Consider the following 27,071-nt stretch of genomic DNA (forward strand, 5'->3'; position numbering starts at 1 on the left):
ATATATATATATATATATATATATATATATATATATATATATATATATCACATAATTCTAGGGTGTTAAATGGATCTCTGGGGTTGGAAACATTAGAGCAACTATACACAAAATAAGTGCCCCCTTCTAATAAGAGTACTCAGTGTCCAGGGCCATAATGCCTTCTCATAGGTTTCAAACACCTCACAAAATTATGGGAGCTTACTAAGTCAGTATAATTGTCCTATTTTTCAAATGGTAAGGATGAATTAGATGAAATGGCTTTCTTAGAATCTAACTTTCTTATCTCTAATCCATTCCCCTGACCTTACATCATACTACCTAAAAAGACTCATATTTACAAAATTGGAAACTTCATTAGTTTTCTGGGGGAAAATGTTACCACAAAAATTTGTATTCCATGTAGTATTCTTAATGTAAAAAAATGATTACTCCTATATCAAAAACTGGCTCCAAAAAACACCCAGGAACAAATGCACAGCAACCTAGGATTTTACTAACAGTTAAGAAAGGCGAGTACCTCAGCCTAAATCAGACCAGGAGCTTCCTAAAAATGTCATGTAATTCTGGTCTTCTTTATGGCTGTTCCATGGGAAGTAGATTGTCATAGTAATCTCCCTAGCAAATTGAAACTATATTTCAATGCTTGAGCCCGGTGTCTAAAAATGATAAAAGCACTGTTTTAGAGATTAGAGGCAAAGGAGGTCAACTCCTTGAATTTCTTTACTCCTGACGTGAGCCTGACTTCTGGTTTTTCTATTTTAGGTTCAGCTTCAGTGAAGCCCAGGCCATGCACTGCAACTTGCAAGAAGCTTCTATGCATATCACACATGTGTGAGTTGCTGCTGACACAGCAATCACCCTTGCTCTATTGAATGTCTTTCACTCTTTAGCTGATTCCATTATGAAAAACAGTGCTGGCACAGCCTCATGGTCACTTAACAATCCTCTCTTATTTAGGTGGCTAACACTCTTAGAGTTTATTTACAAAGAAGACATTAATGATATATGGAGGGCAATTGGTTTCTTGAGTTTTTTATTATTATTATTATAGGTTTTAGTATAATGAGACATTCCACAAACTAAGTAAAAGAAGTTGCTGCAAATCAAAAGCTCTCAAAGATCAGAAAGTATTTGTGATCTTTGCCATCCAAACATAGACACTACAGCAAAACTTATTTCTTTTTACTATTAATTGTCTAGCTAAATGTGATGGAGTCTATTCTCAATTTCTTTATTCGATAGTGTGAGCCTTCTGTGTCATTCTAAGTATGCCATCATTAATAATTATTATATATAGATTTAGAGTAAATAAAATCATATCTTAATCACCAACAAGGTTTATATTAAAGGGCAAAAATCTTACATTATTAATCTCTGTTTATTTTCCAATATCTTTTGCAAAATCTCTACAAATCCTACATTTACAATTAAACTGAAAAAAAAAAAGATGGAAACAACAACAAAATTATTCAAAGACAAAATCCAGGATAAAGACATTAAAACCGAGGATATATGGCCATGCTTAAAACCATCAAAAGCTGTCAGTTTTTTAGTCCATATATAATTCTGAAGATTACTTTTTAATATTAGATACATCTTTCCTAATGATTAATAGAAAATATTTTTTATCACAAGTAGTGGAAGGAGCAAAAATGAGCTAAAATGTTTGTCTATATTTATAACATATTTGTAATAAGATCTTTTAATATTGAGATATTATGAAATTATAAACCATTAATAATCCACAACATGATAGAAATTAAATGAAAACTTTAAGGTTGGTTCAAAATCATCTAAAAATCAAAGACAATGTTGAAAATGTTTTAAGAATATCAAACATTTAAATTTTAAAGTTTCACATCAATTGAAGAACACTTGAAATAATATTGCATGGTATTACAGGATTTTTCAAAGTTCTTTTAAGGCATTTTTCATTAATGTCAATGTCATAATAAAACACTTCAAGTTAAATTTTTTAAAATCACATCCTATATCCATCCCTCCATATGTACAAAAAATGTTCATACAATCATGCTGTTGTTGGCAAAACTACATGTAGATAATTAAAACATATTGACACAGTATTACCATTGTAACATTTCCTCTGTAAAATAGTTCACATTTTTTATTCTGCAGCTGTTAGCTGAATTTATGGCAGAGAGCTATATGATGACTAACAGATGACTTCATGTTTCATTTTGGTTTATATGTTCTTCAAATCCTACTTGGAATGGTGACGATTAAATAATCATCCATTGTTACTGATTCAGAACATCAAAAGAGAGCAATATAAAAATATATGAACACACAGAAGCAATCTAACCACTGATGTAGGAATAGATAAAGAAACATGGTATATACATTTTTAAAAAATAAGAAAATCCTGCCATTAATGACAACGTGGATGAACCTTGAGGACATGACCTTGTGCTAAATGCAATAAGCCAGATATGGAAGGATGGACATTTAGAAAATCTCACTTATGTGAAGAGGCTAAAATCTTCCAATTGATGGAAGGGGAGAATATAATGATGATTACCAAAAGCTGGAGGAAGAGGAAACAAGAAGTATTAAACAAAGTGTACAAAGTTTCAGTTGTGCAACATGAATAAATCCCAGAGATCTGTTGAACAGCATAGGACCTATAGCCAGCAATATTGTACTGTGCACTTAACAATTTGATAAGAAGGTAGATCTTATGTCAAATGTTCTTATCACAAAATGAAGATCATAGTAATAAAGAGAGTGGGAGAAATTTTAAAGGTGATGATTATATTTATGGCATAGCTTGTGACGGTGTTTCACGGCTACAAAATTATCTCCAGATTAATCAAGTTGTATACATTAAATATGTGCAGCTTTTATCTCAAAAAAAGTAATTTAAAATTCCATGCTAAATCACAGGTGAAACTTGAGCTTCTGAAAATTAAATGTGGATGCACTGCAATTTTTACTTAATTTAATGCTTTCACTTAAATTTAAAATTTGAATTCTAAAACAATATATAATAGCATAGATCACTTATTGATTAATGAAAGCTTACAAAAAGTGAAAAACTAACATAAAAAGACATTAAAACCACATCTTCCCTCCACTTTTTCTTCCTGGATGTCTTAAAACATCATAATTTCAGCCACTACAAACCCAACTGCAGGTTTAGATGTCCATATACTCTCCTAGAGCATACGTATAATGCATACAACTCTTCATAAACTTAGCAAACTCCTATTATTTAATCCTAAAATACATATATATACAAAAATAATTCATCAATTTTTTTTGTTAATTTATGTGTTTCTTCTCTTGGAAGAAATAATAAGATTGCAACTTTCTATGTATTGAAATATCCTGTTATGTTTAAAATAATACTTATTAATTACTGTTGACTTCTCTATTTTGAGGATAATTTGTCTTCATTATAAAATACTACAATCTAAAATATTTCCACTTACATAAATTGTAACATTTTGAAATCAATCTATAACAAGTCAGGCTCTATTTAGTTTCTAATGAATAAAAGATAGCTGTTTTCTAATACTAACATTTTAAATTTTTGTTAGTTTTTCTTTATCGGATAGCTAGATGACAGGTGATGCTTTTCAGTCACCTCTAATGATAATATGAGCCTAATGTGGCACCAGATCAACCTTCTCTGGAGGTTCCAGATGATTAGAGAAAAGTGTGCTTACCATGTTCCAGCCAGGGTAGAGGTAGTCTGTACCCACAAACTCAAAGTAGTGAGCAAAACCTTCCTTCAGCCACACGTCTTCCCACCACACAGGAGTCACGAGGTCACCAAACCACTGCAGTAACAAAATGAATGGGCATCAGAAAAAAAAAATCATATCTATCTGGAAATGACTTTATCTAAAACTAAATGTATTAAACTATGATTATTATAACTGGAAGTCATTCCCCAATTGATTTAGTGATCTTAAAATGTGTTGTGGCAAGACTGTATTGATTGATTAAACAACTTGGGCAACGCTAATGTTTTATAAATGCATTCAGAGAACAATAGAAAAGAATGATCAGGGAACATGACAAGAATATTTAACTTGAAGAAGAAAGGAGTGAGGAGAAAAACACTGATGAAGGCTGTCTTCAAATGTGTGAAGGCCTATCATGTAGAAGAAAATTTTGTTTCTTGTGGCCCTACCAGGGAAAAACTAGAACTAATGAATAGAAATTAGGATTGGTAAATGGCTGCTGAAAATGCAGACAGCCCTCTGACTGAAATGACCCAATATACAAAATACTGCCTTCAGAGGTAGTAAGTGACTCATCACAGGAGGTGTGAAAGCATCGCCCTCTAGTGGCAGAGGCAATTCAGAGAAGACACTGGCCAGCTGATCCAACTAAAGGCCGTGATGGTCCTCCATGCCTGACACTCCATGCTTCCAAGATAATGGAGGGCAGGGCCCAAAACTCTTAAGATCCCTTTATGAAAAACGTTAAAAACTTTCATCGGTGTTTTGACTAAATTATGGTGCACTGCTCTGAAACCCATGCTTCATTAGGACCTGTGAAGGAATATTTTTCTTCATTAATAAAAAAAAGTACATTATATGCTGGGAGCTATCCTAGAGACTTGAGATTCAGTGATAAAAAGTTAAATAATTCCTTTCTCGTGCAGCTAAAAATTTATTGTGAAAGCAGGAAGATGAAGTGACACACACAATAAAAACACAAAGTAATGAACAACACAATTTCAGAAGTTAATAAAGTGTTTCAGGATGGAAAAGGGTGTGCTTTAGATTGTGAAAGCAAAAAGAATATTAGTAGTTGACACCTACACTTAGATTTTAATGACAAGAAAGGGACAGCAATGAGAAAGCCTTGGGTAAGAGGATTCCAGGCAGATACAAATCACACTTGGTGTGAAGACCCTACTTGGCAATAAGCTATTTCAGAAACAGGAGGACCCATGAGGCTGGAATATAGCAGATAAGGAGGAGGAAAGCCTGGAAAAGTCCTGAAAGGCATACAAGTACCAGATCATGAACAGCTTTAAAAGCCACAGTAGAGAACTTGGTGACTAAGGGTCTTAATATTGATACTCAAGTATCAGTTCCTCCAGGGACCTCTAAGTGAATACAAATAAAAGACAGCTTCGAATATGTTGATGACCGTAAAACACATTTTAAACTATTTTATTCTTTATCAAAAATGCATGTTTCTCTTTTAAATTACCAACTTGTCTTCAAAATCAGTACAACAAATAAGTGGAGATGGAGGGTAACAAAGGAATTATTGTGACAATGACTGAAAATATTGTGCTTTTTCCTAGCTTCTGGTCCCTTTCCTCGTGGTAAATAGTCTACCACGACTACTAAGATAGGAAAGCAACTCACAATCTGAAACACATGAGATCTAGTTCCCTGAACAATAATAACATTATCAATGTGCTTTCATGCCAACAGAACTATCTAATTTGCCATTTACACAGGTAGTCAAAAAGCAAACCCTTTTGCCTCAAAGAGTTGTAAGTTTAGGTGAAAACCATTCTCTTGAGCACAGAAGAGGAGTCCCAGTTATACCTTTAATGAATCCCCTGTAATTTCTGAGCTAAGGAACACATGTCTGACCCTGACCGGGCCAGTATGACAGATACAAACATCTTACAGGTTCACTGCAAAAGGCTGACATTTAGGTAAATGGTCATGCAGCCTGGGCCGATTTATCATTAAGTGGCAATTCATTTATTGGCATTTAACTGTTCACCTTTTTTCACTGAAAGCATTTTACACATCACTCTTTCCTCAGTTGTGCTAGCTTTTAAAAAGGTTTTGGGTTTATAATATACTGAAGTCATACTGTACCACAATGAGACTTCTGGTGTTTGAAGTTAAAAACTCTCCATAGTTACTGGTAACCAGAACAAATATTGCTTTCCTATTGTAAGAACATCTATTTTCAGTAATTCTTCTTCACTAAAATTAAGTTTCAGATAAGCATGCAAAATTCTAATACCTTCCCCTCATTGTAAGAAAGTGCATAAAATCAAAATGAAATTAATTTTATCTTCGCTTCGCTACAAAGTTGGCTAATTTACATATGAATTTCTAAACATGCCAAGAAAAAAAATATATCAATCATTTGAGAACAAAGAGTCTACGGCTGAGTTAGTGAAAGACTTCCTAAGAGTCTGTGTGATGGGAAAAGGGGAATAACAAATTGATTTCAGCGAAAGCAAATTTTGACACGTACACAAAACTCAGCTGCATCTTGCAACAATGCAATAAATCATTGCTATCCCTACACTTACCATATATACACACTAATAATCACAAGAAAATAAAGCAAGGTTGGTGAGAAATAGCCACCAGATGGATGCTCCAAAGGGGCAGCTGCTAGGTGGCTCTGGTAGCTCACATTTCACTAAACTGAAAGACATTTGCTTATTCAATATGACCAGTGTACTTATTTTTGTTTATGTGGTCATCTGAGAAAAATAGATGTGTCTTCCAGAAAATACTACCTGGTGCTTCATATAAGACTTAATTAGTAGGATAATAATTTGGCTCCTGACCTCGGTATCTGAAATCATTCTACATTCCCAATAGTTGGCACATTATACTTACACCTGATCCTTTTTCTCATACCTGGTGACATATCTCATGCACAATGACCATGGTGACATCCAGCAAATAAGAAATAGATGAAACACTGGGATCCAGTAGTATTCTTTGTTCCACAAAAATACTTAGTCCCCAGTTCTCCATAGCAGCATACGGATGCTTAGGCACAGCTAAAAGATCTAGAAATAGAATAAAACAGTTCCAAAAGCTTTAGGCTTTAGCAAAGATATCAAATTCTAAATTTCATATTCTAAAAAAAATGTCCGGAAATCCTAATGAGAAAGGATACTTGCTCTCTTGAAGATTTTTTTTTGGGGGGGGTGGGGGGGGGTAAATTAAACCACCTGCCATTTCTACCTGACAGCAGAAATATAGGCTATCACTATAAATGCGGGTCATATCCATTCATCACAGTTCATTTTCTGGCCCGGCACTATAGGTGGCTGGAAGTATCGACACCATTATTGATGGGCTCATCCTAATAAGTTTCAGAAAGTCAAGGAAAACCAAATGCAGCAGGAATCCACAGAGTCCAAGGCATTGTGGCTTCTAAAGAAAATATATTCAGCTCAATGCAGTAAATGCCGTACTCTTACTTGTCCCTCAATATTTGCCAAGACAAAACATTTTGTATTAGTTTTAAAATGTGGAATCGTTTTTCTAACTGTTTAAATGCTACTATATTTTTTTTCATTTCTGTTAAAAATAAAGTGTTGCATGTAAATTTAGTGTATAGAGACAGTTGCTATAGTGGATGTAGTAGTAAAAGGACTACAGAGGGGACCCAAGGGCTTTAGTCTGGCCCTGCCACCATTAACCAAATAGGCGATATCAGTAAATCACTTAATTTCTCAAGACCACAATTCCCTCACCTATAAAATAACGTTATTGGCCTTATCTCTAAAATGCCTTCCAGCTCGAAAAATCTATGATTAGACGATTCTAAAATCAGGCTTTATTTTAAAAGGTCGCGGAGGTATTATCAACTTTTGGTTATGGTGACACAAAAAGTTCAGACTTTGATGTACTCCCTCTGCTCCAGACACACAGAAATGATAAATAAAATATTTAAAAAGAAAGCTGAAAAACATCTCCAGGCTCAAAAATAAACCTCTCCATGGACAAGAAACGGTACAGAAATGTAAAGTGGTGATTGCATGTGAAGCCACAGGCCTGCTGGGTTCTGGCTCCAGAAGCAGGCAGTGGCAGCTGGGAATTGGCTCCAGCAGGGCTCAGTAGAGCCAAGAGGACCAAAGCCAAGCTGAATGCTTGATGCCAGGGGTTGAGGTAGGGCATACATGCTCATGGAAAGAGACTGAAAATAGCCAGTGATCATTGCTTCCTGGGAAAGCCAGCAAGTAGCAGGGTCAGGATTCGAATCCAGCATCCTGGCTCCTGCACCTGGGCCCTTCATCATAATGCCAAAGTGTTCAATGTCTCTGTCTCAGAATTTCTACATCCCAATAATAAACCCTGGAGTGATGCTATAGGATACTACAGAAAAACTGTATAAAAATGTTCAGTGTATTATTGTTTGTAAAAGTGAAAAGAGAAAAGTAAATGCCTTTCCACAAGGTAATGAATAAAGAAACTGTCAAAGAGTTACACAAAGAAATACTATGCAGCAATCAAAATAAGTGATCTCTCCCCAAAATTCTAACTCTACAGGGAACAACAGACAATCAGAGAAACATAACACTGGGGAAGAAGAAAGGCATAAATGACCCATATATAATACCATATATTATATTTAGAATCTCACATACGAACACACACCCACACAGATAGTAATGGTAAAATATGCACACACAGAGAATAAAGACAAATTCAGGATCACAATTGCTTCAGGGAATAAAGGAGAAAAAAATGGATGAGAGATAATGACACAAGGAATTTAGTGTTAATGCCTATAATACTAATGTTTTAAAACAAGAGTTTATTACATGGATATTGATATCTTATTATTGATTCTCTTATATATGCTTTAAATAGTCATAATATATAAAAGAAAAAATATTCAACAGTTAATATAGTTAATTTTATATGGTTAATTTTCATTTATTTCTGACTTCAACAAATCTCTTCTCTGTATTGGTGATGCTCTCAAGTCTGAAATATATATATATTAAAATAAGTTAAATATGTTCCCTGTATTCTAGTATGTTTTACACTAAGAAAGAAGGCATAGCAAGTTTAATACATAAGGGAAAATAACTAAAGTAAAAAGTACAAGTAGGGAGAAAAAAAAGCCTGACTGGGAAGATTCTTGAAAAAGATGGTATTTGAATTGAATTTCAAAAGATAAACAGGATTTCAATAGACAGATACAGGTAATCGCTTCACTCAGATATACAACAAACACCAATTGAGCCTGTCTGCACACTGGAGGCACTGTTTTGGGTATGTCCTTCAACACCTTGTTCCCTGCTCTCAAGATGCTTATGTTCATGTGCAGGTATGTGGAGGAGGGCAATTCACAAGCAATAAATGAATGAAAGAAATTTAGTAAGGAACAAATACTACCCAAAATACATGAGTAAGGTAATGATTGGTGGAATGGGTGGCAGCAGCATGGTCAAGGCAGGCCTTCTCGGAGGTTATCACATTTCTCCCAATATGTGGATGAGCATGGAAGCCAGCTTGTTTGAAGATCTGTGCAAATGTATTCTAAGACAGGCGCACAATAAATACCATGGCCCTAAGGTAGAAATAAAAAAAAAAATGCTGGACAAACAGAAAGAGAGGACACAGATCACAGAACTGGGACAAACTTCAGGTTCAGAATGAGTAAATATTCTTCTACTGTAGATTTTTAACATAAGACCTTGCCCGAATATGAATGAAGTAGTCAACAGAGCCACCTATTACAGTTTGGATGTGAGGTGTCCCCCAGAAGCTCACGTGTGAGACAATACAAAAAGGTTCAGAGGGGAAATGATTGGGTTGTAAGAGTCTCAACCCAATCAGTGAATTAAATCACCTGATGGGGATTAACTGAGTGGTAACTGAAGTGGTAGGGTGTGCCTGGAGGAGGTGGGAATTGGCTGTGTGGCTTTGGAGTATATATTTGTATCTGACAAATGGAGACCTCTCTCTCTGCTTTCTGATCATTAAGTGAGCTGCTTCTCTCAGGCATACTCTTCAGCCATGATGTTCAGCCTCGCCTTGAGCCCCAAGGAATGGGGTCGGCTCTCTATGGATTTTGACCTCTGAAACTGTGAGCCCTTAAATAAACTTTTCCTCCTCTGCAGTTGTTCTGGTTAGGTCTCTAAGTCACAGCAGTAAAAAAGCTGACTAAAACACTGAGTTTACACTGTGTCCAACTTTGCCTGTCACCAGTAGAGAGCAGGAGCAGTAGCAAGCCTGGTGTCATTTACCTGTAGGAACAAATGGATTTATGGGCAGTTCTTCAGAACCAAGCCTCACAAAGCAAAGGCCACTGTGCTTTATAGACCTTCATGAGCCAAGAGCAGTCAGTCCCTAATACTAAAGGCGCAGATGAAGCCAAATACCAGGAAGTAGATTGGCTCAAATGGCATGGATGGAAGACTCCTAATCATATGAGTCCAGGAGTTTGCAATAAAAAGGAAGGTATACTTTGGGGGCAGTTTTTAGACAATAAAAACCTGACTAGACACATAAAAGTCAGTATGGTGAAGAGAAAGTTACAGTTTATGCTACAGTCAACAGGCACGGGAGACCTAAGCAAGCAACTGGTTATACATTGGTCTCTAGGGGTAGAAGGCACAGAAGTCAGGGCTAGGCAACAAGGTTACAGATCAACCAAACAAGGACACTTCATCAAGGAGATCCAGACTCTGACAAAATCGTCGATGAACGGAATACAACTCAGAAGAATCAGTAATAAGGTGCTGCTTCTTAATCAGGCTTTATAATAGATGTAAGAAACCATATTTACAGATGGCAGAGGGAGGAGAAAAAGAGAAACTAAAACCACTTAGATTGTGCTACCACACATGTAATAACCTTGTAACACAATACTGGAGGAATTTCCTCAAATAACTACGGAGGGGCACTTAATTGTACCTCTATATTTTCAGGACTTAAGGAATCTCATATGAAAGTTTTACAATTTAAGAGCAGGTATATGTCCACACAAGGACTCACACACAAATGTTCATAACTGTTCAATTTCCAGTGAGTAAACACTGGGAATAACCCAAATGTCTGTCAATAGGCAAACAGATAAAGGAAGATATATCCATACAACAAAATGCCATTCATTAACAATGAAGAATAAGCCACAGATACTAGCAACAACATAGGTGAATCTCAAAAAATAGTTAACGTTACACTGAGTTTAAATTTTTTTATAATTATATACTGTATGATTGATGTGATTTACATAAAATTCCAGAAATGCAAACTAATCTATAATGTCAGAAAGCAGATCAGTGGTTCCCTAGAGACAAGATGGGAGGGATTTACAACACAGCAATAGGAAACTTTTAGGAGTGAGGGATGTGTTCATGATGGTGATGATTTCATATGTGTATATGGATATTATAGCTTATCAAGATACACTTTAACTATGAGCAGTTTATTGTATATTACTAATCTCAATGAAGCTGTTTTTTAAGAAAACTGGACTAGTAACTGAAACATTCTTCTTTTGCTTATTTGAAGCAGATAACATTTATTCACAGTGAATTAAATTATTTTAATTTTTGCAAAAATAAATTAATGAGACTATATCCATTAAAATGTGCACTCAAAACTCTTTAATATGCCTTGAAAACAGAAAACTCAAATGTTTCAGAATCTAGTTTACTTAGAAATTCAAAGAAAATCCTAAATAAAATTATGCATAGTGGTCTACTTCCAATTAACCACTGCAGTCTAAAACTATAGATAGGACAGAGAATCCATATAATATTAGTGGATGTGATAGTATAAGTTAACATAAAAATCTACACTCTATTTGCACCCCTCCTCTCAGCCCTCAACACACTGCAGTGTGCCTACCACTTTAACCCTATGTTTAAAAAGCTCTAAAGAACTGAACTCACAAAATCTCAAGAATATTCCTCAGTTCTTATCTGTGGTGCCATTTCTGAGAATTTTCATATTGTTGATTAGTGTATATGATAACAGGATATCCGTGTTTTTATCACTTCTCAGATTAGCACTTCTTGTTTTATTTGTATTGCTTTGTTTTACATTCTTGTCATTGTCTGGACTTTTGAAAATCAAAGTTCCCAGAATTTTCACCTGTGGTTTCTGTACTTTTTTTTTTTTTTTAAATTTCACTGTTATGGTTTAAATGTGTCTCATCAAAAATTAACTTTAAAAATCTCCATTGGGGTAGTATTAAAAGAGGTGGGTCTTTTGGGAAGCGATTAAGTCATGAAGACTGAGACCTCACAAATGGATCGTTGCTTTGTAGAAGGACTTAGGTGAGTTTGCCCCTTCTGTCCCTTCTGCCCTGTGAGAACACAGAATCTTCCCCATGGATGATGCAGCAACAGGTGCCATCTTAGAAGCAGAGAACAGCCCTCACCAAACACCAAGCCTGCCAGCACTTTATCTTGGATTTCATAGCCTCGAGGACTGTGAGAAATAAATTTCTATTTGTAAAGACACAGCTGATGTTCCAAAACAAATTTCCAAATAAATGAATCATTTGCCTCTTGATAATAAATCAGACTAAATACAGCTTACCACTAGCTTGCCTACAATGACAAGCTAAGCAGGTGTATACCTGTGACCAGAAGCCTTCCAAGGAAGGGCCTTTGGTTCTACAGTTCGGTTCAACAGTTCCACAGTTTTGCTCTTTGCCACGTAAAGGGCTCTGCTGTTCCTTAAATCACCTCCTTACCTGTAGGCTAGTTTTCACTTCCGTGTATTACCTTCAGATTCACAGATAGATTTTGAACTCTTTGCCCTAGTCTTCCCACCTAAATCCATCTCCTTCTCAGGTCCCCAGCTTCTGATCCAACTCTTCTGTATTGTACCTCATTTTTAAATTCCTTCAAATTTCACCTTTAGTACTATCTTCCACTCTACACCCTAGCAGCATCTTAATCACAATCCAAGGTATTTTTTTCCTGACTGCTGCCTAAACCTTCTTGGCAGAAGGTAGCAGATATATGGTTCACGGGCTCAAGGCTTTGACTCTATACTCTCTGGAATTCAAACACTAACTGATTACAGGACCTTGAACCAATCATTTAGGCTCTCTCAGCTTTATTTTTCTCATTGATAAAATGGGGATTTTAAGGGTAGTTGATTGACTTACAATTTGTACTGAAGATTAAATGTTAGACCATGTAAAACCCTTAGTCCTAAGCAGAAAGCAGTTAAATCAACATTATCAGTATTTGGCATCTTTCCTTCTCATCCCCACCTCAGGGAACTGAATGCATCACAGGCCTGAGCTGAAAGAGGAGGAAGAGTCTTGTTTTTGAACAAAGATGTTTGGCTAATATGTCACATTAGAGAAGTTCATTTCTGAATTGAAATGTTGTGATTTAAAGCAACATGGGAACTAAGAATGAGCCAAAACCATCAAAGGGCATGCCCTAATTATCATTTGGGACACTCAATAAAATTTAAAGGCAAAGCAAAAAAATCAAAAACTTGAATTTTGATTATGCCATGAGGAGTACTTGCACAAGACACCATTTACATATAGACTTATACAAAACATATCTGCATTTATGCTTTAAGTATAAAAATGAAACTCCTGTCCTGGAAGTTTAACATGTTTGTCTAGCAAAAATACAAACTGCATTTGAAATAGTAATATCAGAAAGCTAACATTTACAGAAGTCACCTATTATTGATATTTATAACATGAGAAACGGTATCCTTTTTATTTCTTTCATGTCCATTTGACAAACAAGAATTTAAACTTTGCTATTCTTGGAAACATTCCAACCAAATCTAAGGGTGAGTCAAATATAAGGGTGAGTTTTAAGACAAAATACATTTTTCCTCTTATTTAAGCAGCCTTCATTCAAAAAAAAAAAAAAGGTGATCTTCAGCTGTACATTTTGGCCTGTAATAGAACTTTCATCAGCACTACTCATATTCATAAGTTTGGCTTTTTAGTTCTCAAACTTTAGCATTCTCCTGAATTAGCATTAGGTCATAATATGCAGGCAATGTTTCTGCTAATCCTCCTGCCACACACTCAAAAGATTTTTTTTTTTTGTTACTGCAATCACTTTTCCTCAAAACTTACTGATTGCTGCCAATTGCAAAGGAGGAACACTTTTCATGTATTGCTTGATTTCCTTTTTCCATGAAAAAGAATTTCTGTGCCAAAGGACCAATCCCTATGCACAGAGCACATTTGTCAGTTTCTCACCCATTTAATTAAAATTATTCCTACTTTAATTTCCATGATAATATTATGAATTTTTTTAGTTGTGCATCTAGTATATTCAAAACTCATGGTCTCTGCTTTAATGGATATGATTAATCACGAACACAGGAAATACTAAATGAGTGCATTCACATCAGTGGGTAACAGACCAAGTTGAATAGCTCTTGTTATGTAACAGAGATTTTCCATTATCCAACAGAAGACAGATTGAACTTACAGGTTGCTCTCTGTTAAGTTGCCAATTACATTGTATTTCCATTTATTCCAAAAATAATTACTCACTACTTAATATTGGCCAGCTGATCTGGGCACTGGACACTTCAACCTGAAACAATAAAGACATCTTCCCTTCAAACTCTTATAGAGCTTAAAAATCAATTGGAGGTATAAATAAGTTTAAAAGCACTAATACTATAGGCATATACAAAGACTGTTGGATGATAGTTCATATGCTCTGATGAGTGCATGGTACAGAGATTAAGAACATGAAATCCATTCTGCTACTTAATGGAGCATGCTACCAATTCTCTCTGCCCTTCATTTTCCTCACCTGAAAAATAGAGATGAATATAATTGCAGCTATTTCACATTCTTTCTATAATGACTATATTTGGAAGACAATTCTTAACAGTCTCTCACATTTCTGTACATTCTACCAGCAATCCCTGACTTGATTTTTGTTTTTGTGGTTGTTGTTCTACACTATCTTCTTAAGGACATTTTCATAGGAAAAACAGAGATAGTGTCCTCTCTGGAGGAAAAAGTAGACATACATACCATCACTTACAGAATAAATGGATTCCTGAGGCTTAAGACTACTCAGCTGTGTAATGTATATAATCCATCACATGTTCAGATATCACTTGGATCTCTTTGCCTAACTCTTGGGAACTGAGACTCAGGAAAACTGGCACATAAAAAGATGATACTCTGGCTACTACTGTAGCCAGAAAAATAAAATCTTTTGTTTCTAATCCAGGAGCTTCATGTCTTCTGCCAGCATTCATGAAATGATGGCAGGCTAATTTGTTAAGATTGCAAATAGGCTACAGTAAAAATCCCAGACTCTTCAAGTTCTTAATTATATGAATTAACGCATGGTAGGTAGGTGCTTAGAAAGGTACCTAGTGAGTGGTAAGTTCTCAATAACTATTAACCATTATGGTAGACTGAAAAATAGTCCCCCCAAAGATGTTCAGATCCTCATTCCTGGAACCTGTTAATATATTAGATTACTTGATAAAAGAGAATTAAGGTTACAAATAGAATTCAGGCTGCTAGTTAGCTGACCTTTGATGGGAGGAATATCCTGGATTACCCAGGCAAAAAGACCATAATCACAAAGGTCCTGAAAAGTGAAAGCAGAAAGAAGAAAAAAGGTCCATGTTTGAGTGATGCACCTTGAAAAATGTCCTACCAGACATTGCTGGCTTTAAAGGTGGAAAGGGGCCATGAACCAAGAAATGCAAGCAGTCTCTAGAAACGGCAGTAGTAAAGAAAATTTAGAGGTTCTCTCCCTAAAGCCTCCAGTAAGAGCAGTGTCGGTCTTGATACCTATAGAACTGTAAGAAAAATAAATCTGTATTGTTTTAAGCTACTCAGTATGTGCTAATTTGTTACAGCGTCAATAGGAAACTACAATTTGCATTATCAGCATTACCATTCTCAGAAAACAATTACAACAATACATTTAATAAAGGTCAAGCAAATGTGGTCTTTCTCTCCAAATTATTTTACTAGATTCATCCTTCTTGTGATGATATATTACCTTGTATCTGGAGATGATACACAATGATTGATAGGAAATGAGGTGAATAACACAGGTATTGTGATGTAGTTATGTGAGTGTTATTTAAACTGTGACACCATGCTGTGGTACTGCAACAGTTGATCTGATAACCCAGGTGGCTAACAAGGAACTAATGGCTAACAGCATGGATACAGCATGGAGTTTCATACACTACTCAGAATGGCATGCGATTTAAAACTTATGGTCTCTATATCTGGAATTTTCCACTTACGTTTTCAGTGTATCGTTGACAATGGGTAACTGAAACTACAGAAACTAAAACCACATATATGAGAGGACTACTATACTCTATTAAGGGCTCTCATTAATGAGTTCTTTAGTGCATGTCAGTTGCTGTAGTGGGACCATTCTATAGCATAAAACTCAGGAGTCTTGTTTTAAAAGTCTGAGAAAACTGGGAGTTATTTTAGAGGTTTAGATAGCTCTTTGACACTCTTTAATTGACAGATTCACATTTTCAGCAGAAGAGGGTATGAAATAGTTTCATTTATGAATGAGAATTCTTAACTCTTGAAATGTCAGTAAACATATTTCCAAATTCATATGCACTTTTTGATAGTCTAAATACAAAGTGGTAATGCCAAAGGAAATTATTCATGTAGGCTTGGTAAAGTGGAAAGAGGGATGTGTGCATTGTGCCTTAAGGCCAGTTCCTCTTAGCATAAACTTAGCATAACAGTAGAACACATAATATTCAATAAAAATAAACATAATTCAAAGGAACTAATGTTGGGTTCTTAGTCTAAAACTGTATGGCATTAATTTTAAACAAAATCAAATATTTGTTGAAGTCCCTGAGAGGAAAATCGCTAACACACAGTAGTTATTGTTGATTTTTTTTTATCACATCTTGTTGCAATATGAAGTATTACCTAATATTAACTGGCATCTAAACAATGGATGGATTTTCAGAGCACTAGTGATATAAATAGCAGGTATGAAATTCACTGTGAATTTTCAAGGTTCCTAGGGAAATCTCTCAGAGTATTTGGGGTAATGAAGGCAGAGGGGAAAAAAGAAAATAAAGTTAAAAAACACTGCAATTATAGAAATGGAAAACATGATGACATTGTGTTCACCAAATTTTGACACTATCACAAAGCTAACTTGCCTTTAAATGAATTAAAATATAATATTATCAATTTAATTCTTAGCCTATATAGTACTAAAGAACTTCACATTTTTATAATCCAAACTTATAGATTTACCATTTGGAATAAGTCAAGTCACTCAATGTCATGAGGAAAAATGAATGTCATGTCCTATTCAGGCTGAATTATGTATCAGCTGGGAGGTATTGACCAAAATATGAACATGTCTTTCATTACTGAAGGAAACTGATGCTTTGTTATAAATATCTTCTTGAGAGCATAAAGCAACTGCCTTTTCCAAATTTTTCCACAGAAGAGTTTCTCAGAGTTTCTATTCAGTGCTTTTTTTTGTCAAAACCCATTACTAGAATCCAAAATATTCCCTAGTTCAATTTACATTAGATCAAGAAATGAAATATAGAAAGAACAAATAATAAGACAGAGATTGAACTGAACCCTTTACCTCTCCATTCTCCAGTATCTAATGTGCATTGCTAAGTTATACTCCTAAAGTGTATTTTATATGAAGGAAAACATTTTGTACCCATAAAGGGGAAATGCTGAAAAGAATGAATTTTTTTTTGTACCCATCATAAAAATGTGGCTCCTAATGTAAACTCTCAGGGAATTGACATGATGGAAAATTGCCAGGAGACATTTTCCTAACATCACAGTTAATAGAGCATGAGGGTTCTATAGCTCAAAACGACACATAACTTATCACAGCACACTTGCAGCAGGGAGACCACCATGAAGAAAACAAGATCACCCTTCTCGTTGTGTTTTTACTCATTCTTCTAACACTATGCAAATCTTTTATTTGTGTACTTGGAATCTGTTTGAATAGTTATTAAAGTCAAGACCAGTATTCTAATGTAAACACAATATGGAGTGCTGCACTAAAATGCACAGGTCCAAGAGCACGAAAGCATCTGCTCATGTTTTGCAGCAGCATTTGGATGTTCCAGTACTGGATAGAGGATGGCACTCTTCCAGCCTGGACAGAGAATGCTGCAAAATGTTTGCTATATTCTATGAGCAACTACCTCAAATGCTAGTGTCTGCTTCTCTGGATCTCAGTGTTTTATACACACACACACACACACACACACACACATATCATATATATGTATACATTCTCACACCACATGGTAGTGTTTCAGTCAGTGACAGGAAACATATACAATGAGTAGATTGAATATGATCGTATGGGTAAGGCTATATCACATGGTAATGCTTAGCCATCTGAGTTTGTGTAAGTACACTTTATGATATTCACACAACAATAAAATTGCCTGAATGTTTCAGAATGTATCCAGCACTGACACATGACTCTTCATATACTATTATACATGTATGATAGTTGCACATATGTGCATGTCTAGATATAAACATATTATTTATGTAAGATATATGTTCTGTAAATATATTTACTGGGTGTATATAAGTACATATTACATAATATTACATATATACACACTCACTAAAACAGAATGCAGAAGATATATATATATATATATATATATATATATGCATAGGTGAGATTATATATATACATACACACACATTTATATACATTTACATATGTGTGGGATTGAATTCTATTGAATTTTGGCAAAGTAGCTGAATTTTATGAGTCCACAATTCTAAATTCATGCTGGGAGCAGACTCCATTTTATTTAGTCCTATGCAACATCAGACAGATGGAGGGATTAAAAGCAGGTCACAGGTGGGTTTTGTCTCAAGGGGTCCAATTTAATAATAGTAGCTAATAAGACTTTTCAAAAGTCATTCACAAGGTCTCTGTTATACAAAAACAATACCTCTAACTTATTGTTAACACTTCTAATACCTCATCTTGTATCCTGACTTACTGATCTCTACTAATCCTAAAACTTCCTCTTGCTACTAGAAACACAAATTAATCCAGTAAAGAAGTGACAATTAATTTTAAATAAATAAAATAGATCAGTGAAAGAATATTTCTGCATAAGATAATCTTATAAATAAAAATGTATTGAGTAACCAAAATATCTATATTTTACCTTTACAGAAACTATTTTTCAAAATCTTCAGCATTGATTTATAAAAAAATTTTAAAGTTCCAGCAATCAAACATATGTACAAAATATTAAAATTTCATTGTATATATATTGGATTTGTTATATCATTATATTAAAAAGACATGCTACATCATAGGGTTACATAGGATATTTTTTAAATGACAAAAGTACCCAAGAATTTTTTTAAAATTTTCTGTACTGATAATTTACTGGGAAAATTTATCATTTGGCAATGTCAAAAAATAATACTATCATGCAAACATCACCTTCAATTTTAAGACACTATTTAATAATCCCCTTCCCAAACTTCTTATCCTGATTGGCTCTTAAAAAAAATTATAAAACGAGTATTGTGTTCAGTGCATCTGGAAGACTTTTCAGTGTAAGGATATTATATATTTTTGAATTTTTACTCAAGCTGTGGAGGACCGTGAACAATTTCTGTTTAGGGTGAACATCAGCTTTCTTACCCCAAGGTGTGGTTCATGAATCAGCAACATCAGCATCACCTAGGAATTTGTTAGAAACGCAGAACCTCAAAAGCAGCTCCAACCTCCTGAATGATAAGATCCTCAAGCAATTCTTATATACATTAATTCTTGAGAAGCACTGACCTAGCACACATTTTCCATGGTGGGATGCTTTTGCCTAGGTTATAGAAGAACATTGATGAATATGGGAAAGACACAACTTTTATTTATATTTATTTTCAACTAGTATAAGAACATTTAGATTAAGATTTTCGGATATTCACCATAAAAGCTCATACAGGTGCTTCCCTAGTCCACGTATCAGTAGCCTTGAGTACAGAGCAGCAGCAACATAGGAGTGATGATAGCACTACTCTTCCCTTTAATTCACTTTCAAGGCACCAGAGCACATAGCAGTACCTGAGCACCCAATGGAGCAGATTTTGGGGCTGTATTACCTAGTTTAAACCAATCCTCACAAAATAAGTAGGTAGTTTTAAGGGATCCTTGCAAAAGATAATACATTGAGATTAATACTAGCAATGCAAAGAACAAAAAATGGAACAAGATAATAGCAGAGCTGATAGTGCTTGGATTCTTAATAAGAATAACTAAATTTTTAAAAAACATACTAAAGAACAGGGATTTACTAAGTGCGCTGACTTAGTTATTCCTAAATTTTCTATGGTATATGCACTATTACTTGGCTCCATTTTGCAGATAAGGAACTGAAGCACAGAGATATTAGGTAAATTGCTCAGGTCAGTTTGGTATTGGTAGAGATCAGATCCAAACTTTGGCATCCTTGCTTAGAGTCCCCCAATAATCATGCTCTATTATCTCTACTCAACTTTTATTATCAGGCAAAAACAAATGTTTTATTATATATTATGAAAAGAAAATTTGAATTAATCAAGTAGATTATTGCACTATTTATTTACACATACTGTTATAGTGAATTTTATTCTGAATGCATATTGTACCTTGAATTTAGCCAAAGAAAAAAGTAGCAGTGTGTACTATTTTGAAATTATATAAATACAGGAAAGTAGGAATAAATGTGTTCCCAAAAATCTAGCAGTGGTACAAAACTGAAAAACTAAAAATATAAATAGAGAGAGAGAGAGAGAGAAAGACTGACTGCTGTCATAAAGCAGCAGTTTTCAAATTTTACCATGCATCAGAAACACCTGGAGAAATTCTTAGAATATGTACTTCTAGGTCCCTAGCTTAGATTGTCTGATTTGGTAGATCTAGAGTGGAACTTAAGAATATTCTTTTCTAACAAGTCACCAGGTAATGTTGATGTTAGTCTGAGGAATCATTGTTATAATAAAAGAAGAGTTTATATCAGAGATCCTCAAATACTCTCATACATTTGAAACCATCTAAAACACTTAAAAAATATTGAGGCCTTATTTTTTTGAAACAGAAATTTGTAAGATGGTAGGATAGGACTTTCCATATATCATTCCTCCAAAGAAACATGAATTTGAGCAAATATTCACGCAGCAAAATACTTTCTCAACAGCTAACAAAACCAAATGATGTATTACAGTTCCTAGGTATAGCAGAGAAATAAGGAAAGATAACCTCAAAGAAGGTAGCAAGGACAGTTCTACATTACCAAGGTCATTTCTCCCCCAAATGCAGGCAACACAGTATGGAGAGAAATACCTTCCACAACAGGAAAGGAGAATGACGTGAGAAATAGACTTCACCTTGGATATCAACATCAAGCCAAACCCAATATAACTGAGCATTGATAAGGCCTCCATAACCCATGACTAAGCTGGTATCTGAAGGCTGGATCAACCCTAACAAACCCAAGCTCTAGACTAGTCCCAACAGAAGGCTGGTTCTAGTTTCCCCAGGCTTCCCATAGGCCCCATTGCCAAGCTAGCCCCCACAGACACATCAAAAAAATAAAATGAAATAAAGCACTCAACTTTTTAAAAAATGAAGGAAAATGAACTATCTGATAAAGAATTCAAAATAATTGTTTTAAGGAAGCTCATCAAACTTCAAGAAAATACAAAGAAGTAATGACTTGAAATTAGGAAAACAATAATAACAAAATAAGAAATGTAACAAACAAAAAAATGGAAAATATTCCACATTCATGAATTATAAAAATTAAAATTGTTAACATGTCTATACCATCCAAAGCAATCTGAATACCCAAGACAATCTATATCAAAATATCAATGATGTTATTTTTTCACAGAAATAGAAAAAACAATCCTGCATTTCATGTGGAACCACAAAAGACCCCAAATATCCAAAGCAATCTTAAACAAAAAGAATAAATATGGAAGTGTATACTATATAGCTACACAGTAACAAAATATCATGTAACTGGCATAAAAACAGACCGACCAATGGGGCAGAGTAGAGAACCAGAAATAAATTCATGCATTTGTGGTCAACTGGTTTTAGAGAAAGGTGTCAAGAACACACAATGTGGAAAGGACATTCTTTTAAATAATGGATGCTGGGAAAACTGAATAGCTACATGCAGAAGAATGAAATTAGACTCATCTCACACTATATACAAAATCAATTCAAATGAATTAAAAAACTAACATAAAACCTAAAACTGCTCTGAGCAATGATTTTTTGGACATAACCAAAAACACAGACAACAAAAGCAAAGATAGACAAATGAGGTTACATCCAACTAAAAAGCTTCTGCACAGCAAAGAAAACGATGAATAGAATGAAGGGACCACCTACAGAATGAGATAAAATACTTTCAAACCATACATCTCATAAGGAGATTGATATCCAAAATATAAAAGGAACTAACTAATATCAACAAGAAAAGAGATATCTATTTTTTTAGATGTTGATGGACCCTTATTTATTCATTTATTTCTATGTGGTGCTCAGAATTGAACCCAGTACCTCGCACATACTGGGCAAGTGCACTACCACTGAACCACCACCCCAGCCAAAAGATAATCTAATTTTTAAATGGGCAAAAGATCTGAATAAACATACAAAAAAGACATGCAAAAGGCCAATTGGTTTAAGGAAAAAAAACACTCAACATCACTAATCAGCAAGGAAATCCAAGTTAAACCATAATGAGTTATCACTCCATACATGTTAGAATAACTATTATTAAAAAATAAAATATAAAAAGTGCTGACAAGGAAGTGAGAAAAGAAAACCTTTGAACACTATGGGAATGTAAGTTAACATAGCCATTGTGGGAAACAAGGTTCCTCAAAAAACTAAAATAGAACTACTATATGATGCAGCAATCCTACTATAGGATATATATGTAAAGAAAATGAAATCAGCAAGCCAAAGAGATATCCACACTCTCACTTTCATTGTAGCATTATTTGCAATAGCAAGTTATGGAATTAACTTAAGTGTCCATCAACAGATGATAGATAAGGAAAATGTGATATACATATATATATAATATATATATATTATATTATATATATATATATATAATATGCAGCCTTAAAAAAGAAGAAAATTCTGCAATATAAACAAAATGGATTAACCTGGAAAACATTACACTAAGAGAAATAATAGAGGCAATACATGTGAAATTAAAAATTTTTGAACTCAAAGAAGTATAGAGAAGAATAGTTACCAGGGACTGAAGTGGGGACAAAGTGTTGGGAAGATGTTGGTTAGAAGATGCAAACTTTTAGTTAGATGGGAGAAATAAGTTCAAGCGCTCTACTATACAATATGGTACAGTGTTATATGTTGTATGTTAATAACAACATACTGTATTTTAGAAAATTATTAAGATAGTAGAGTTTAAGTCTTCTCACCCACAGGAAAAACAAATGACGTGAGAGGGAACATATAAGTTAATTAACCGGATTTAGCTATTCCAAGATATATACTATTTCAAGACATCATGTTGTACATATACTATTTATATTTGGCAAGAATTAATTAATAAATAAAGAAGTTTATTCTCAGTGCACACCCACCCCCGAGTTAATTCTTCTAAGGTGGGACTTAGGTCTCCTTATCTTTCAAGTCCTTCAAATGCAGTATGGGTTGAAATCATTGCTTTAGATGCAGAGGCAATAGAAGCAGAAAAACTAGCTCAGAGACTGTCATAGTAATCCAGGTAAAAGACAACAGAATCTTGAGTAAAACACAGAGGTGTTTCAGAGGTCAAAATGGGAAGTTCTTGCTAATTAATTAAATATGGACACTTAAAACAATAACCTATTATGGAAGCATGGACCATGTTCCTCAGTTGAATGAATGAGGAATGAATGAGATCATGGTGTGGCATTAAAACCATGAGGGGAAAAGGAAGGAAGGAAAGGAAACAGGGGGAAATAGTTTATGTTACAAAAGGAACAAAATATTATTATCTCAAAAAATTCATTTTTGCTAGTAATGGAAAAGTGATTAAAAAAACTTTCTTCCCTTAATACCATGTATGTCTTTAAATCCTTTTAAATAGTTAAAACCTAGATTCCTAGCTCCACAACCCATATTCATTCATAATCTCTACTCTATGCTGCATCCTGTTCTATTTTTATGCTGATGAAAAGGAACTCAATTAAAAATCGAACAATAAGTCAAAAATAGCAGAGATTAGCACCCAGAGCTATGAGATACTTAAAAGATCATGTCTGCCCTGTCTATCCTTTTATTCCTGATGACATAGTATGAACTGAAGTCTATTGTTTTAAAAAGCTTTAGAAGGGAGAAACAAAAGAAAATAATAGAGGCAGTGTATTTGCAATGATGAGAAAAAGGATGTTGAAATTTCAGATCACATGGGCTTCCGCTAGTATTTAGGAAGGCATAAGCAATGTTTTTAGGTTTGTTATGGATTAACAGTGTTGCTTTCCACAAATGTTCAATGCCCTCTTAACAGAAAAGCCAAGACTCTGAGTAAACTTGCTTTAAATTCCTTTGCTTAAGTGCCAAGGAATTCATGTAGAAATTTAATTAGAGCTCCATTTTAAACATAATTTTGTTGGCTCCTGAAAGCCTGCATTCTTAATATGGTATATTATCTGGTGTTAATGAAATGCTTCAAAATGTGATCCTCCACACACAAGCACCCCTTAACAAAAACTCGTGAGAAACCTTAGAGGAAAAGAGGAACTGGATCAGACACAAACCAAGCTCTGTTGACATTCTCAAATTAAGAAAATATATATGGCAGGGCTCTGACTGCTGCAATATATGAATGTTTCCTTTCCACTCAGACTGAACATATCAGCAGGTGGTAAAGTGACATTATAAGCCAGTCAGTTACACTTTAAGCCCAAAGGCAAAGGATCCATTCTATTTGCAGATTTAGTTTAAGTTATTCTGTTGCCTCTTCTCTACGTTATAAGGAAATAAAAGAAAAAAATAATCCATTACCTCCAAAGACAAACAAAATGACTTTTTTCTTTCTTTGCTAAATTGCTTTCTATAATTCTGTGGTTCAAATCATAGGGCTAACCTGTAATAGCATTTTGCATACTCTAAAATGCTTTAGAGATAGTGTTATTTCTTAATTATGCCATAATTCAGAGCACAGTATATAATGGGCACAACTTTTAAAAATGGTTCTAAAATAGTCAATGAATTAGGTATTAATATCTAGCCTTCAAATGATTTTTACTGGATCACTATCACTGTAAGTTTACCAATCTATTTGCTAATTAATATAATTATTAGTGCAAAGCATATTAATTATTATTTGACACTGATACTAAACAGAACCAGTACTTATTTGCCAAACAACTGATTACTTAGTATGCTTTCCATTTGAGATAAATCTGTTTTAACATAAACTTGTAGGGGTTTTATTTATTAAACTAAATACAGCCTTAGAGCTATTCCAAATGAAATCATTATACAATTCAGAAAGAGTCAACTCCTCCTCAAGACATTATAATGCCATCTTCCAGAAAATGGTCTTAATAAATAAATATATAAATCTATGATGGCCACAAACATGAGCAGCACCCTTCCAGAGTTGTACAATGCACACTTAATCTATTAGGTTGTGTCAACAGAATTAACAAGAAATGCTTCCTAATCCATAAAGCACCAAAGTCTAATGCACTCTACGAGGAGATAGTGAGAAAGCTTTCAAAATAACAAATACACTTGTGAAGAGATGATTTATGAAACATCATATTTGATCAAAGGACCCAGTAATCATTAAGAACATGATGGGAAATCAGCTACTCTTTGCTTTATGGAGGATACAGCATAAAACAAATGGACTTAAGTCATAAGTGTTACAGTTATAAAATTTTTCTGACAAGAGAGCTAGTGAACATTCAGCTAGTATGCCAAGAAAATTTCTTTATTGAGCATGGTTCTCAGCTGTGCTGTGTGTTAGAATCAGTTGAGAAGCTTTTAGAAATACTGATGCCTGGGCCCCACTTCAGACCAATTCTTTCCAAGTCTCCAGGGGTGGGGCTCAAGCATCAATCTATTCTGAAATTCTCCAAATGGTTTCTGACCTCTAAACAGGATTTAAGACCTCCATCTTAGATAATTTTAGAAACAGTATTCCTACCCAAGATAGACTCAGTTGGTAATTCTCAAATATCAGTGTCCATAAGAACCACCAGGAGGGTTTCATAAAACAGATTGCTGGCCACCACCTACAGAGTTCATGATTCAGTAGATGCTAATTACTCTGGTCAGAAATCACACATTAAGAATTATTCACACATTTACTCACTTGGAAGCTATTAGAAATGCAGAATAGGGCCACATCCATCAACAATAGATATCTAAATTTTGCCAATACCACCAGGTAATTCCGATGGAAATTGAAATTTGGGAAGTATTGGCCTAGTGCATACATCAATTAAAAAACTGACTTAGACCCGGAGGAATATAAATGGAGTTGAAATAAGTAAGGACTTGCAAATATAGTAGAACCTCCCCTTATCACAATTGAACTTATCATAGTCTCAACTCAGTCCAAAAATATTAAATGAAAATTTCCAGATATAAACAAATCATAAGTTTTAAATTGTGCACTATTCTAAGTTGCATGGATAAAATCTCAAGCTGTCCAGTTCCATCCTACCCAGGATGAGATCAACAGTTGTCTAGTACACTCTTTGTATGCTACCCATCCATTAACCATTTAGTAGCATTCTCTTTTGTATTGACTATTGCAATACACAATGCTTGTGTTCCAGAAACCCTGTGTATGCCAACGGGAAGCCATAAAGTGCTTCCTTTAAGTGGAAAAAAAAGTTCTCAAATTAATAAGGAAAGAAAAAAAATCAAATGCTGAGGTTGCTAAAATCTACAGTAAATTATTATTGTTCATCTCATTATGCCTGATTTATAAATTAAAATTTATCATAGATATTTATGCAGAGGAAAAAAACATGGTATATGCAGCTTTCAGAACTATCTGAAGTATCAAGTACTAAGGGGGCACATTACTATAATTAGAGAGCTCAAATTCTAAACCCTTTAGTTCTACCTGACCAGTATGAATATGGGAATGCAGGTCCCATATTTCCAGAAATTCTAATATTTCAAGAAAGCCAGGTAAATAAATAAAGTTAGTAAACTGGACTTTTATATGAAATTTCCTAACTATAAATATTTACAATTAATTCAAAGGTTTCATAACAATTTCAAGTGTGTGTGTGTGTGTATGTATGTATATATACATATATATATATATATATATATATATATATATATATAGATATATAGATATATA

General features: G+C 34.4%; 1 protein-coding gene across 3 annotated transcripts in view; it reads right to left on the bottom strand.

The window, feature by feature from the left end:
* Positions 1 to 27,071, bottom strand: part of Trhde (thyrotropin releasing hormone degrading enzyme) — a 370,936-nt gene that overhangs the window by 176,649 nt on the left and 167,216 nt on the right. For all 3 annotated transcript variants that reach the window (XM_048804974.1, XM_015482991.2, XM_048804973.1), the window contains exons 4-5: positions 6,609 to 6,763; positions 3,693 to 3,806 (exon numbers count right to left, since the gene is read on the bottom strand). In XM_048804974.1, coding sequence (XP_048660931.1) covers positions 3,693 to 3,806; positions 6,609 to 6,763 — 269 coding nt within the window. The remainder of the gene's footprint in view (positions 1 to 3,692; positions 3,807 to 6,608; positions 6,764 to 27,071) is intronic.

Source organism: Marmota marmota, unplaced genomic scaffold (genome assembly GCF_001458135.2).
Source record: "Marmota marmota marmota unplaced genomic scaffold, marMar, whole genome shotgun sequence".
Classification (NCBI taxonomy): domain Eukaryota; kingdom Metazoa; phylum Chordata; class Mammalia; order Rodentia; family Sciuridae; genus Marmota; species Marmota marmota.